The sequence below is a fragment of the Mustela lutreola genome, chromosome 15, assembly GCF_030435805.1.
Source record: "Mustela lutreola isolate mMusLut2 chromosome 15, mMusLut2.pri, whole genome shotgun sequence".
NCBI classification, from domain to species: Eukaryota; Metazoa; Chordata; class Mammalia; order Carnivora; family Mustelidae; genus Mustela; species Mustela lutreola.
In genome coordinates, this window is record NC_081304.1 from 17748628 (window position 1) to 17761775 (window position 13148).

At 54.9% G+C, this 13148-nt stretch overlaps 2 protein-coding genes and 1 long non-coding RNA gene across 8 annotated transcripts; 1 reads left to right on the top strand and 2 right to left on the bottom strand.

Annotated features, from left to right (window-relative positions):
- Positions 1 to 288: 288 nt before the first annotated feature.
- On the bottom strand, positions 289 to 2411 carry HEXIM1 (HEXIM P-TEFb complex subunit 1). The gene has a single exon (XM_059148199.1). It carries the CDS (start codon positions 1753 to 1755, stop codon positions 676 to 678), a length of 1080 nt encoding a protein of 359 aa, XP_059004182.1. The 5' UTR covers positions 1756 to 2411; the 3' UTR covers positions 289 to 675.
- A 434-nt stretch (positions 2412 to 2845) lies between these two features.
- LOC131815979 (uncharacterized) lies at positions 2846 to 5188 on the top strand. The gene is made up of 2 exons (XR_009347908.1): positions 2846 to 3329; positions 4323 to 5188. It is a non-coding gene; the product is annotated as an uncharacterized LOC131815979 (long non-coding RNA).
- Positions 5189 to 6780: 1592 nt separating this feature from the next.
- ACBD4 (acyl-CoA binding domain containing 4) lies at positions 6781 to 12926 on the bottom strand. Of its 6 annotated transcripts, none has more exons than XM_059148204.1 (10): positions 12817 to 12926; positions 12305 to 12434; positions 11918 to 12038; positions 11763 to 11847; positions 11352 to 11472; positions 11011 to 11097; positions 10624 to 10694; positions 10456 to 10531; positions 9749 to 9879; positions 6781 to 7110 (listed from the first exon to the last, which is right to left on the bottom strand). In XM_059148204.1, exons 2-10 carry the CDS (start codon positions 12390 to 12392, stop codon positions 6988 to 6990), a joined length of 903 nt encoding a protein of 300 aa, XP_059004187.1. In that variant the 5' UTR covers positions 12393 to 12434; positions 12817 to 12926; the 3' UTR covers positions 6781 to 6987. The 6 variants fall into 6 exon arrangements, with proteins under 6 accessions (XP_059004187.1, XP_059004186.1, XP_059004184.1 ...); XM_059148203.1 differs by having other exon boundaries at positions 10456 to 10534; XM_059148201.1 differs by having other exon boundaries at positions 6781 to 7113; positions 12817 to 12925.
- Between the last annotated feature and the right edge of the window lie 222 nt (positions 12927 to 13148).

The window sequence follows — 13148 nt, forward strand, 5'->3', positions numbered from 1 at the left end:
TCCCCAAACACCCAACACTGCTTTCTCTAGCATCAAAAAAGAAAACCAAGGCACTAGAAAGTGAGCACACTTAAGTTTTGAAGATAATTAATCTTTATATTTTGCCTGAACTGTATATTTAACATACTAAAACCCACTGAAGAGGAAAATCAGCAAATTGAAAATTGTCCCATTAAAGATTTTTTGCAAACTGACAAATTTAATGATTTCTTTACCCCCCCCAATGCAATCACTTAAAATAAGTCAGCACAATTTTGAATTAGCTCTAGAAATCACACTGAAACTATGTTACATTTACAAATATTAAATTTATTATAGCTAGAACGAATTTAATTGTTCTCAGATTTGGCCACCTTAGCTCCATTTAAGGAGGGGATTTTTTAACAGAAAAATGCATTATAACTTGGTCAAGTTACTTACACATTTAAAAAAAAAAAAACTTCTAAAAAGGAAAACAAGAAAAGCAACCCTTCAGTTTCACATAATTAAAGAACAGGAGAAAAGCACGCAAGCTACATCATAGCTAAATTTACCAAACCAACCAAAGCCGGGGGGGATTTTCTCTTCTGATTATTGTCATAAAAAGGTCCACTGTCTTATATACACATGTGTATAATGTTACATTCCATCACTGTAAAAAGTCCCCTTTGCCCCCTCCCCCAAAAAAGTTTCAGTCTAGTCCCCAAACTTGGACAGCGGCGCTCGCTCCTGCTGCCGGTGCAGTTCGTTCTCCGTCAGCAGCTGGAGGTTCTCGGCGCGCAGCCGGTCCAGCTCTAGCTCCAGCTCCCGAACACGCGCGTCGTCGCCGCCCAGCCGCTTGCTTTCCAACCGCAGCCGGTTATTCTCGTCCTCCATGCGCGAGAGGCACTTCTCCAGCTCCAAGTACTCCTTGATGAGCTCCTGCTTGCTCATGTTCTGCAGACTCTCCGCGTGGTACCGCTCGTAGGTCTCCGAGAAGTCCCGCTGCAGAAACTCGCTGCCGTCTCCTCCCATCCCGTCGCTGCCCCCATCCTCTTCGCCCGCTTCTTCCATGAAGTCCTCGTCGCTGGTGTCGTCGGATTTGGCAGCGGCCCGCTTAGGGTAGAGACCAGTTTTGAGATCCGGCTCCTCCTGGTCGTGATCATCCATGAGGAACTGCGTTGTGTTATAGGGTGCGACAGGCTGACCCTTGGCGAACATCTCAGCTCGAATCCTTGAAGCTCGCAAGCTCTGTTTCTCGTCGAACTTTTTCTTCTCTTCCCAGGTCAGCTTGTAGTACGGTTTCCAATGCCGCTTCTTCTTGGAGGGGCGTCTCCTATGCTTTTTCTTGCCCAGCTGTCTCTGCTGCTGTCCCCACGCCTCCTCGCCCCCTGCAGCAGGAGCCCCCAACTTGTTGGCCTCGGAATCATGACAAGGCTGAACGAGAGACTCGGCCTCGGGCCTCGGTTCCCCCGCAGCCTCCGGCGGGGGGGCTCCGCCAGCAGACAAGTCGTCCCCATTCTGGCCCTTCTTGCCTGCTTGCGGACAGCTAGGTTCTGGACGGACCAGGGTCTGCAGGGGAGGCGGCTGCGGCTCCAAGCTCCCTTCCCCCTCCTGCCCCGGACGGCCACCCAACTGGGGGGACGCTCTCGATTGCCACCTACTGTCCTCCTCGGGCACCCGCTCCTCCGCTCCTGGGGGGCGATCGGGGTTCCGCTCATCATGAAGAGAAACAGCACCTGTACAGTTGCTAGTTTGAGGCTGGTGCTGGTATTCTGACAAGAGTGGCTCGGCCATGGCTAATAGAGTCCTCTTCTCGAAGTTTGAAAAATTTTGGCTGTAAGTCCTTAAGGAGAAGAGAAGGTTTCCTTTCCTTTTAAAAATGTCCAGCAGAGTCCTCTTCGGTCTGTAATTCCTGCAGTGACGCCTTTAGCCAGTCCTTCTGTAAACAAACTCCAATTGCAACTTGGGAGAGCTCAAGTCAGTAAAGGGTTAAGTGCCCACAGCGCGGCCAGCTAGCGGGTCCAAAGTGGTGCAGCAGCAGTAACAGTACGTAATGTGCAAAGGGGGTGGACCTCAAGCCTCTCCGCAGAGCGCCCCCACAATCGAGGAGTTGGTGGGCGAGGAGATGAGGTGAAGTCCAACGGGTTAAACCCAGCCCCGAAAGGGTTAAAACTACCCGATGACGCTGCCTCCGAGGGCCGAATCCACAAAGGGTTAAATCCCCTGCCGCAGAGCCCACAAGGGGTTAAAGTCCCAGAGCCACCTCCTCCCACTTCCACGGGTGTCGCTCCAACCCGAGCTCCCAGTTCCCTAGGCCCGGCCGGAGCCTCAGCTGAGGACAGACAAACTCATCTCCCCCTTGGCTCGATGCTCGGCTCTGCTCAGATCTCCACCGCCTCCTCCTCTTTTCCTCCCTCCCTCCTCCCCCCTCCGACTGCAACTCTTCCGCCTCCTCCCCCCAACTTCCCCTCCCAACCTGCCTCTCCACCTGCCAACTTCCAACTGCTGTCTCCAAGCCCTCTGCGCCCCTTTTATATAGAAGCCTGTCCGCCCCGCCCATGCGCATGCGTAACGGAGTCCCCATGTCAGGAAGCTGGGAGTCGTAGTTCCCATCCCTCAGGCCCGCCGTCCTAGCGCGCCGTGCAACGTAGCCAATCCCAGAACGCGCAGGGGGCGACTTCCAGGCCGCCTCCTTCCATCTCATAGCCCTCGCTAGAGAAACGTGGGTGACCATTGGCCAGGAGTCGCACGTCTCGCCGAAGAAGGAAAGCCAATCGCAGAGAAGATGGGGCGGGCTTTGGACCATACCATTCTGCTTCAGGAATACGAGAAGATTCGATGGCCTCTGGGGGCCTACACAGAATATTTTTATGAAAAGGTGCGTTTTAAAGGGTATTATCGTATTCTTTCCTCAGCGGAAGGGTTCCGAAGGTTATAAACATTTGTTAGCTAAAGCAAAAATGGTTTATCCCTAAAAAGTAGTCCCTACAGTGTAAAAGAAGATTAAATCCTATAAAGAGAGATGTTGGCCTTTTGCTAATAACTCTCGATTCTTAAGATTACAGGAATAGGCTGCAAGATGTGTGTAGTTAATGCCTGGGGCTGACATTTGCGGAAGGATATTGTGAACGCATTTTGTATGCGTACGAAGAAGTAAACAAATGAAGAATAAAAAGTGCCGCCTTAAAGGGGCAGTGTGACTGCATTAGCGCAGCAACCTCGGACTAGGCCTCGGAGGATGAGAAGGCAGGTTCGAGTCCCGGGTGACTTACATCCTCTGGCCTTGGGACCGCTGGACGAAAGTGGCCGAGCCCCAGCCCAGGCCTACTTTTTCAGGGCCGCGGACGCCCGAGGACCAGTGCAAAACGGTGGGCCGGTGGGCCGTGACCGAGCCTCTTGCCTGGGTGGGGATTCGGGAAGCGCAGGGTGCACCTGGGGCTCTCAGAAGACCTGGGGTGGGAAGGCCTCGCCCCCGGGGCTTCAGCTTCCCTCGAAGAAAATGGCCTCCTGGGGCTGACTTGGTCTCTTCACTTCCGAGCTGACTGGGAACATTTCCTGAGCTCAGACAAGACCGTCTGGGCCCGCTGATGGACCTCTTTGGGGGGAGGCGGGGGAGAAGGTTCAAAATTAATCCTGAGTTTAAATAATCAGCCATGGCTAGCCAAGAGAGAAGGGCTCTTCTTCATCAATTGGCGCTGGGCAGCACTAGGAGGGAACGGAACCAGACGCTTCTCCAAAGAGGAGGTCTTGCCTAGAAATGAGGGCAGGGGAATGCTGGCCCAGGACTTTGGGGGTAGACTCATGGGATAGGGAAGGTGACATAGTCTCCTTGAGAAAATTCTCCAGATTCCGAGCTCCAACCTGGAGAACAGGGAGTAGCAGCCCAAACTCTGCTCTACTCATTTAGGCCTAAAATCTCTGTAGTAACAGACTCTCCCTCTTGCCACACACCCGTGACCCATTCATATTTCTTAATAGCAACATCTTACATTCAGACCTCTTTCTAACGTACAACAATTCTTTACGCAGGATCACTTGACCCCACCACAGCCCAGTGAGTGAGGGTAGGAATGATTGTCTCCATTTTAGAGATAAGAAATCTCTGAGACTATGAGAAATGAAGTGACTTGTCCAAGGTCACATGACAACTAAGTGGCCATTCTTGCTAGAATGAAGGCCTTTGTGACCCTTGAGTCATTTTTCTTTCACAAAAAAATTATTTTTCTCAAGAACTTAGGAATTAGTTCCTTTCTATTTCCAACAGCTTTAGCTTAATTAAAGCCCTCATTTCTTCATTTAGTAAACATTTGTTAGGAAGAAACAATGATGAATAAAATGCCATCCTTGCTGCTCATGAACAGGCCATTAAACTACTCTGAGCCAAAATGACAAATGAAGAAAATCCTGGCAAAGACCTTGTGAACCAAGCTGCTCAGGAGTTGGGAATTGCGGACAGGATTCGTGGGGGACATGTCTTCTTGGCTCCCTCAGAAGGATGAAGGGTTTTCAGGCCCAGTAGCACGAAGAAGGGCATTCTGTAAAGAACAAACACGGTGTCCAAAGAAAGGACTCATCCAGAACTCAGGAGTGGTTTCATGGGGAAGTGGTGATGCGTATGCCCCAATGGAGAAGCAAGCAAGAATGCCAACTGTTTTGAAATTGACCACTCCAGTTTCTGGGCTTCCAAGAACTCCCTGCATCTGGAAAACGCTGCTGTTCTTTGTCCTCCTTCATCAGTCAGTCCTGTGAGCAAGAGCTGCCCCTCACACTGAGAGCTCCCTGAGGAAAAGAGGTTTTGCAGAGAACTTGAATGGGAGTCAGAGATCTCTTTAACTCCTAGAGGACTCCTGGGTACCCTCATTCAGGGGGATTGAGAGGTACAGCTGAGCCCAGCCACCCTCAGTTTACTGGAGAGGGCTCATCTGTCACATGTGGGGAATGGTGGGCAGAGTGATAGGTTGTGGAATTCTAGAATTCCGTCAAACAAGAGGCCAGGCACCTTGATAATAGCTGAGTTTTAACCCATTGCCAAGCATTTTACATGATATGGGCACGCCTGGGTGGCTCAGTCAGTTGTGTCTGCCTTCTAGTCAGGTCATGATCCCAAGGATCCTGGGACTGAGTCCTGCATGGGGCTCCCTGCTTGGGGAGCCTGTTTTTCCGTTTGCCTGCTGCTCTCCCTGCTTGTGCTCTCTCTGACAAATAAAATATTAAAACAAAAAACCCAGGACTGCCTTAATGATAATCTTCATCCTTATTTCACAAACAAGGCAACCCAGGTTCAGAACAGTTAAGGATCTTGCCCAAGTCCCACAGCTAGTGTACCCATTCCTGCATCCCCAGCATCACTTTGGCCCCTCTCTTGCTCCATCTGTAACACAAGGGTTTATTCAGTCTCTCTGCCCCTGGACCGGACCATAGAGCACCTGGGCTGGTGTCCAGGTGGGGATGCCCTCCCCACCTTGAGAGGAGCACTGACAGAGTGACTGAGGCTTCCAGTGGATCAAATGATAGCCAGCCTTGGTAGCGGTCAAGGCCAGGGGCTAGGGGCAGATAGACGGGAACTCAGGAGTTTAAGGGTCTCCAAGAAGGGGCTTTCAGAACTGTTTCTTCCTCACCAGGGGGAGGGAGGTCCTGGGGCCCTGGCGGTGGCAGCTGCAGGGGCCCAAGGCGCTGCTGTGGCCCTCTGCTGTTGGGGCCCTTGGCCAGAGGCCTCTCCCACGCTGAAACTAGAAGGCGCTCGGAGTGGCGGATTAACCGAATACGGGCCACTGCTGGGGGGTGGGGGGGTAGCAGGGCGAAAGGGGAGAGGGAGCGACAGGGCTGTCGCAGACCACAGGGAGACCAAGGCCCGCAAGGCGGTGAGAAAAATAAGTTCGGAACCCGAGCAGCCGGCGGCACCCACAGTCTGTGCCCACGCGGGCGCTCTGCCCATCTCGACGGGGGCTCCCGCGCCCAGCCCCGCCCCCACTCCGCGGGGCGGGGACTAGGCCCCCGCTGGGTCTTGGCCTTCCAGAAAGTTCCCTGGGAAAGCCTGAGCGCGGAGGTCACGGGCGGGGGCACCGGGAGCGAGCAGCTGTGGAAGGGGAAGCGGGCGGTGGGCACTTCCGGGGCGGGGGGCCCGGGGCCCCATGCCGGTGGCCCGCGCTCGGGACAACGAGCAGCCGCCCTTCTCCCCGGGCGGGGATGGCCTCCCTCTCCTCCGCACTACCCTGCTCTGCTGGGCGCGGGGCGGAGCCGTGCCTTGGCCCCACCCCCGGTGACAGCGGAGGGCCCCGCGCCCCTCCCTCGGCGGCTCCGCCCGCTCTCCACCCCTGCCCCCCTCGGCCCCGGGCCCCTGTGCTCCCGGCTCCGGAGCAGGACTCTCGGGACTGTCCTGGGGGCTTGTACCTTACGCGCCCGGACCCGGCTTCCGGCCTCACTCCATGGGGACCCAGACAGTAGAAGATTAAGGTCTTATTTTATTTAGTGAAACATTCATTTGTAAGTGAATCTTCCATGAAGATGTCCTGAGTGTGTGTGCGCGCAGGGGGAGGGAGGCCGGCAAAACGGAGCTCACTTCCCTCCCCTCCCCCCACAACTCGGCCGGGCCTCCTGGCCTCCCTCCCTCAGCCTCTCAGCCAATCATTCTCACGGGTCCCAGCCCAAGTCCCAACTCGCCCAAGAGCTGGCCCTCCACCGGGAGAAACTGGGGTGGGAGAAGAGTCAGGTGACCCAGAGGGAGGGGAGGGCAGAGGCTGAGACCGGGCAGCCCCGCCCCCGAGTCACGGCCAACCCTGAAGCGGGGACGTGCACCACTCCCACACCCTCCCCAGGGAACCGGGCGTCCGTGTGAAGTTGCGGGGGAGGATGGGCTCTTAAATGCCCCCCGCTCCCCGCCCAATACGGGAGCGGTGCATAGGCAAACACTGGTTGGGGGGACAGAGTTAATGCTGTTCCTCTCCTAAACCCTAGGAAGGCTCAGGGCACAGCAGGAAGGGGGCTCATAGCCACCTCAGTTGGCTGCAGAGACCCTTCCACTGAGAGTCACCTCTTCTGGGTCCGAAACTGTCGGAAGAGCCACTGGACGATGAAGGGCCACAGGAGGAAGAAGAGCAGCGTGGGACCCGAGAGCCTGAAGGGCCATGGCCGGGCACTGGGCGGGGTCCTCTGCTGCCAAGAGGGAGGGAGTCAGGGGCCAGCCCAGGCTTCAGCACCGACTGGGGCCTCTTGAGGAACCTGCTTCCAGAACTAAGTGGGAGCTTCGTCTGGGGGACCTGCCTCCCTAAGATTGTAAGAACTGGAGCAAAGCAGGCACTACACCCAAATCTGCAGAGATCCTGCAGTTCCTAGTGGGTCCCTGACAGCGGACCTCCAGTTCCCTCCCACATCCTCCTCCCAGGACAATCCCAGGTGCTGGAGAGACTGGCTTCTAGGCTGTCTCTTCCGGGCCACTGTTCGTATGGCTTGAATGCCCAATATGATAAAGGATGTACCACATATTTCAAACGGTGCTCAGATTTTCGTTTCTCAATATCATTCTCTGCTAAAAAGAGCCAGGACTCCTTGGAGAAGTGGCTAATTCCAGGTCTGGAGCAGGGAAGGTCGAGGTGAATGTGGGACATCTTGTACCAGAAAGCAAGGAAGCTTTTAAAGATTAATGAGGTCACGTTATGAGAACGTGGGATCCAGCTTGAAAGGGTCTCCATTGACCAAAATTGTGACAATGTAAGCATCACAAAGAATTAATTTCTGTTGATTGAAATACTGAATCTTTAAAAGCCATTAGTCCATAATGATATGCAAAGAGAAAGTTGGAAATTTGTCACTATTGAGGTAGCCGTTAAATCAACTCCTCACTTTAAAATAGGTAATTAAAAAGGAAGAATTAAGCCTTTATTCTGCCTTTCCATAAGGCACTGAGCTTCAGGGAAATCCTGGATGACACACTACAGAAAAGTGACACCTAAGATACGATAAAGGAATAATAAGGATGCCCGGGTGGCTCAGTTGGTTAAGCAACTGCCTTCGGCTCAGGTCATGATCCCGGACTCCCGGGATCGAGTCCCACATTGGGCTCCCAGCTCCACACGGAGTCTGCTCCCCTCCCTGACCTTCTCCCCTCTCGTGCTCTCTCCCACTCTCTCTTTCTCAAATAAATAAAATCTTAAAAAAAAAAAAAAAAGAATAATAGAATTTAAAAGTCAGTATGTTTTTGCCCGAATAAATTATTGATCCAGGCAAGGATTATCCATCAATTGTCAAAAATCGCAGGGCCAGTGGAGTGAATGGGGGAGCTGGCCATTTCCTTGGCTCCAACAGTGATGGGACCCAACTCTCACCCCTTCACCCATGCGAGTGGTCCATGCGAGAATCATTCATGGCAGGACATCCACACCTGTGTCCCCCCGATGTGAAGAACATCACATCTGACATAATCTGGTCACGTAAACTTAGCCAGCCATGAGGATGTCATCGGAAAGACCCAAAAAGGAACATTCTCCAGGACCACAGCACTGGCCCAGACCTGATAAGTCAGTAGCAAGGAAACAGGGCAGGTGTAGATGAAAGGAATCTTAAAGGACAGAGGAGCCCATTGCAGCACGTGCCCCCCGGGGACTGGATGGACAGAGCAGCTGGCAAAGGCCATTTCGGGACTACTGGGGAGATTTCAGTTTGGAGCGAGGATTTGATGGTATGAAGGGCTTGGGTGTGCTAAATCGTTGTCATTTGGGCTAGGTAGTAGAATGTTCTTATTTTTAGAGCTGGAAAACCAGCTCTTTGGGGGTGGAAGTCTTTAAAATCTTCGGCATGTAAAATTAGCTAAATAAAGGTCATATTAATGAGAAGGCCTCGAAGGGGTGGGCCTTGAAAGGTGAATCTGAGGCAAAATCCCTACCCCCTGGCTGCCACCCACGGTGTCAAGGGGGTCAGGGGTCACTCAGGTGAACCCGCACTTCCAGCAATTCATCAGTCTCCTGCCCCCATGACCCCAGGCGTCTCAAGAACAGACCCACTCGGAGTCCACGGTGAGTCCCGGCTTCCGAGGGAGACAGACCTGGGGCGACTCCCAGCTCCATCACTTGGTGTTAATAATAATGGTAATAGTATACAGTGGAGCCCATTGGAGAAGACCTTCCTGGGGAGGAGTGGTGGTGGGGGGCATTATCTCATTTAACCCTCACAGCAGCTCTGTGAGGTTCCTCTAGGCTGGATTATTATTAGATTCCGTTTTCTCTCCTGTAAAAGGGAGATGAAAAGCAAACCTAGTTCATCAGGTTGTGTGGGTTAAATGAGATAATGTTAAGTCCTGTGTTTGGCACTCGGTAAGGGCTCAGGGAGCTGACGGTGCAGGCGCCCAGGAGCCCAGGTGTAAGGGGCAAGCAGATCTAGAAGTAGAGGGGAGAGAGGGAGGGGTGCACGGGCTGAATTGTTTGAGAGCAAACCCTAAATCTGGGTCCTGACAAAGGGACAATAGGGACCTCTAGTCCCCATGCAAACAGCAGGCACATCCTGGCCTTCCAGACTGTTGCAATTAGACCTCCTGGTCAGTTGCTCTTCCGGCAGAGGGAGGTAAGAGCAGGAAAGTAGGGCCCTTCCCACTCTCCCTTCCAGGGTGGGAGCACTTCAGTCCCCTGGACTGTGCTGCCTGTGATAACACACAAGCCACACCACTCTCTGCAGAAGTCAGAGATGTGGGCAGCTGGGGAGTTAGGACAAAAAGACGGAAGTGGCTCCAAGAGGGCCCTGGAGTAGAGACCCACGGCATTCTGCCTCAATCATGCCCTGGGCCTTGGGGGCAGCTCACCTGCTTCGGGAGGCCAGACATGCTCTCCAGGCTCTGCAGTCTCGCCTGGACGTCCTGCATGCTTTCTTGCAGTGCCCGAACTGTCCCCACCAGCCACGTGTCCAGTTCCTGGGGCCCCAGCACGCTGCCCTCTGCCCAGCACAGACACACAAGGAAGGGGACTCAGGAAGCAACTCAGCTAGGGACAGGATGGTGGCAGGGCAGGGCAGGTCTGGGGCAAAGTAATACTAGAGAGCAATCCCTTGGAAAGTGCCCCTCTTATAAAGTCCATCCGAGTGGCTGAGTAACAGGTTCCCACGGGTTTGAATCCCAGCACTGCCACTTAGCTGTGTGACTTTGGGTAAGCCAGAAACTTCTCTGAACCTCATTCTGTCATCTGAAAATTAGGGGAAGAGGACATTGCCTTCACAGGGCGGCTTACTCAGAGGAATAAAGGAGATAATATTTATGAAAGTGCCCCTTAAGAGGCATGGCACACTGGAAGTTCTAGAAGGAGATAAAACAAAAGTCACTGTCCTTTGACAGTCTCACATGGGAAGAGGACACAGAGACGGGGCCGGGCAGGGACTTTGCCCCTCCAGGCTGGTGTCTGGCTGTTTGGCAAATGCCCAGTGCCAGACTTTGACCTCTGCCCCAAGAGGGCAGTCAGGGGAAAGCCAGAACCAGAGGGAGAGGCAGAAGGGGGTGAAGGGTTGGCAAGGGCTCACCTCTCTCTGCAGGGAGCCTGGAGCTGTTCCGGGTGTCAGTCTGTCCTTCAGGGGCTCCCTTCTGCTCTGTCCACACCTGCTGAGATGAGGCACAAGATGCCAGGGTGGGGGTCGAGCAGCCGGGGGGACAGTGGGGTGGGGAAGGCAGGGAACCAGGGGTCATCTCACCAGCTCAGGCTCCAGCTGCTCCAAGGAATCACAGAAAACCTCAGAGTCCAGGTCCCTAGGTGGCTGGGACTCTGGGCAGGGAGAGAGGTAAAATTAATGACAAAAGGGAGGCCATGGAAGAAGGAGAGGGGTGTGCGATGGGACAGAGGCACATGTCCAGGGCACACTAGAGACACTGCCCCAAGACGCAGAGATGGGTCCCAGGAGCAAGGTCCCGAAAGTGGAATCCCAGAACCTGCCCCTGGGCCTTTGCACAGACAGCAGTTCTCAGTATCTGTGGGCATGGGGTGTGGCACCCAGCCTTCTCCCCTTACCCACCCCATTGAAAGCCCCCCACCCACCCCTCTTCTGGGTTTGGCTCTCTGCCCCTCCTGCCCAAGCACTGACCTGGACTTGGGGGTGCTGGTTCTCTGGGGAGGCAGGGAGGCTCGGGGGCAGCCCCAACATCTCCATTCAGGGCCTGCTCTCTCCAGCCTGCTGAGACACAGCACCCAGAGGTGGGGGTGGGAAGAGTCTGGTGCCTCCCAGTGAGACTGGCCCCTACTCCCCATCCATCATGAGCTCTGTCTGAGACCCACTCCATCAGGGGCACTGGTTGGACTCCCTACAGGGACATCACCTGGGGCCCTCTGCCCTCAAATCCCCCTCTAACTGAGCAGCAGCCCCCTCCGCCTGGACCTGGGGAAGTTCACTCAGCACTTGTGGTGCTCACAGCCTGGAGGCCTGACCTGTGACCCTTCTCAGGAAGGTTTCCGGGGGCCTCGGCATATCAGGGATCACCTGGTACAAGGGCTCGAAGTAAGCAAACATGTCCTCTGCCACCTCGCCCAGGGGCACTGTGTCGATCACCTGTGGGGGAGGAGGTCTGTTGGGTAGGGGCTGGTCCCTCCTACCACTGTCTTCCTATCCCCCCTTGAGCTGGATTTCCTCTGCCCTGCTCCTGCCCTGTCATGCCCCTACACCCTGTGCCCAGTCAGGGACCAGAGACAGGCAGGGCTGGGGACAGAGCACGAACGTGGGAATTCCTACAGGTGTGTCAATGTGCAGGAAACATAATGGGGGTCAGTCCCAGAAGGGCAGAAGACAGGCCACCTAGCTGGGACCTCGGGGACAGAAAGAAGCCCGAGGCCTTTCCCTACCTTCTGTGCCACCAGCTTCATCTCAGTGATGTAGGCAGACATGGCCTCCTCCCTGCTCATCTTGCCCAGGCTGTTCCAGGCATCCCTGAGGGCAGAGAGCTGTGAGAGGCTGGTTGGCAGCTGAGGCTTGTTTGCCCTGCCGGTAGGGAGCTCACCACTTATAGCGTCCAATTGGGTCCCAGAACCCGGGCCGGGGGACCAGGCAGGGTCCCATGGTAGCTTGCTTGTAGTAGCTGTAGAATCTCAGCATCTCTTCGTAGGACGGGCGGTAAGAGCCTAGGCAGGAGGGTGGGAAGTAGAAGGCAGAGCATCACCCCTAACTCCAAGAGAGTAGAGACAGCACCCCTAACTCCAAGAGAGTGGAGACAGACCTGGGGCCACTCCCAGCTCCAACACTTTTGGAGGTGGGGGGAGAACCACCCTTGTAATGGGCAGAGATGGCGAGATGAGATCCCCAGAGTAGCCCAGTCACGTACTTATCTGCATCAACTGCAGGGACCCCAATCTTGTAGACCCTCAAAGGCAAGTCCCCGTACCCTCACCATTCTTAGGCAGGTTCTGAATGACACGGACAGCGGCCTGAAACTGTTTCTGGTAGTCCGGTTCTGGGCTTTCATTCTCGGTACCCATACCCAGTGGCTCCGAGCTCAGGGGACCCACTTTTGAGTGATTCTGCAAGAACAAGCCTCCGTGTGAGCCGACCTCCACGGTCCACTCTGGCACACACCTCCGGACGCCACTGATCACTTTCCAACGGGGCGAGTTAAGCTCTAGACCTGAGTGAGACACCCCGGGAGGTCTGAGAAGGCTACTTTCCCAACCCCAGGGGAGCGTGGGTGGGGCCAGGGTGGGCGGAGAGGACCCTGGTGGGTGGGTGGAGGCAGGTGCCACGGGTCTCTGTCCCTCCCTCCGTAGATGCACTTCTCCAACTCCTAAACAGGAGAATGGGCAAGCCAAGAGAAGTCAGGGCGGGGTCAACAGTCTCCCTCTCTGGTCCCCCACCCGCTCTGCCCTGGGGTCCCCTACCCCAGCCGCTCGGGGGTCAGGCACTCACCCTGCAGCGCCCACTACCCGGACTTAGGTCCTTTGTCGCCACTAGTCAGAGGCTTCCGACTGACCTCCCGGCCCAATCTGACCGGGATGTGGACGCAGGGGGGAAATTTAAACCAATGAGAAAGCCCGTTTCAGCTTCTTTTACTATACCCCAACCACTCAGCGTTGTCCTTTCAAGATTATGCAAATAGTTTAGCTGTGCGTTTCCCAATCAGCCGAGGCGTATCCGCGGGCCGGCTCCCCAACCTTGTGGGGACCATAGGCGGGAGGAGGCGCCACCTGGTGGACCTAGTAAAACGACGCAGAGTCCTCGCGCCCCCTGGTGGAAGCCTG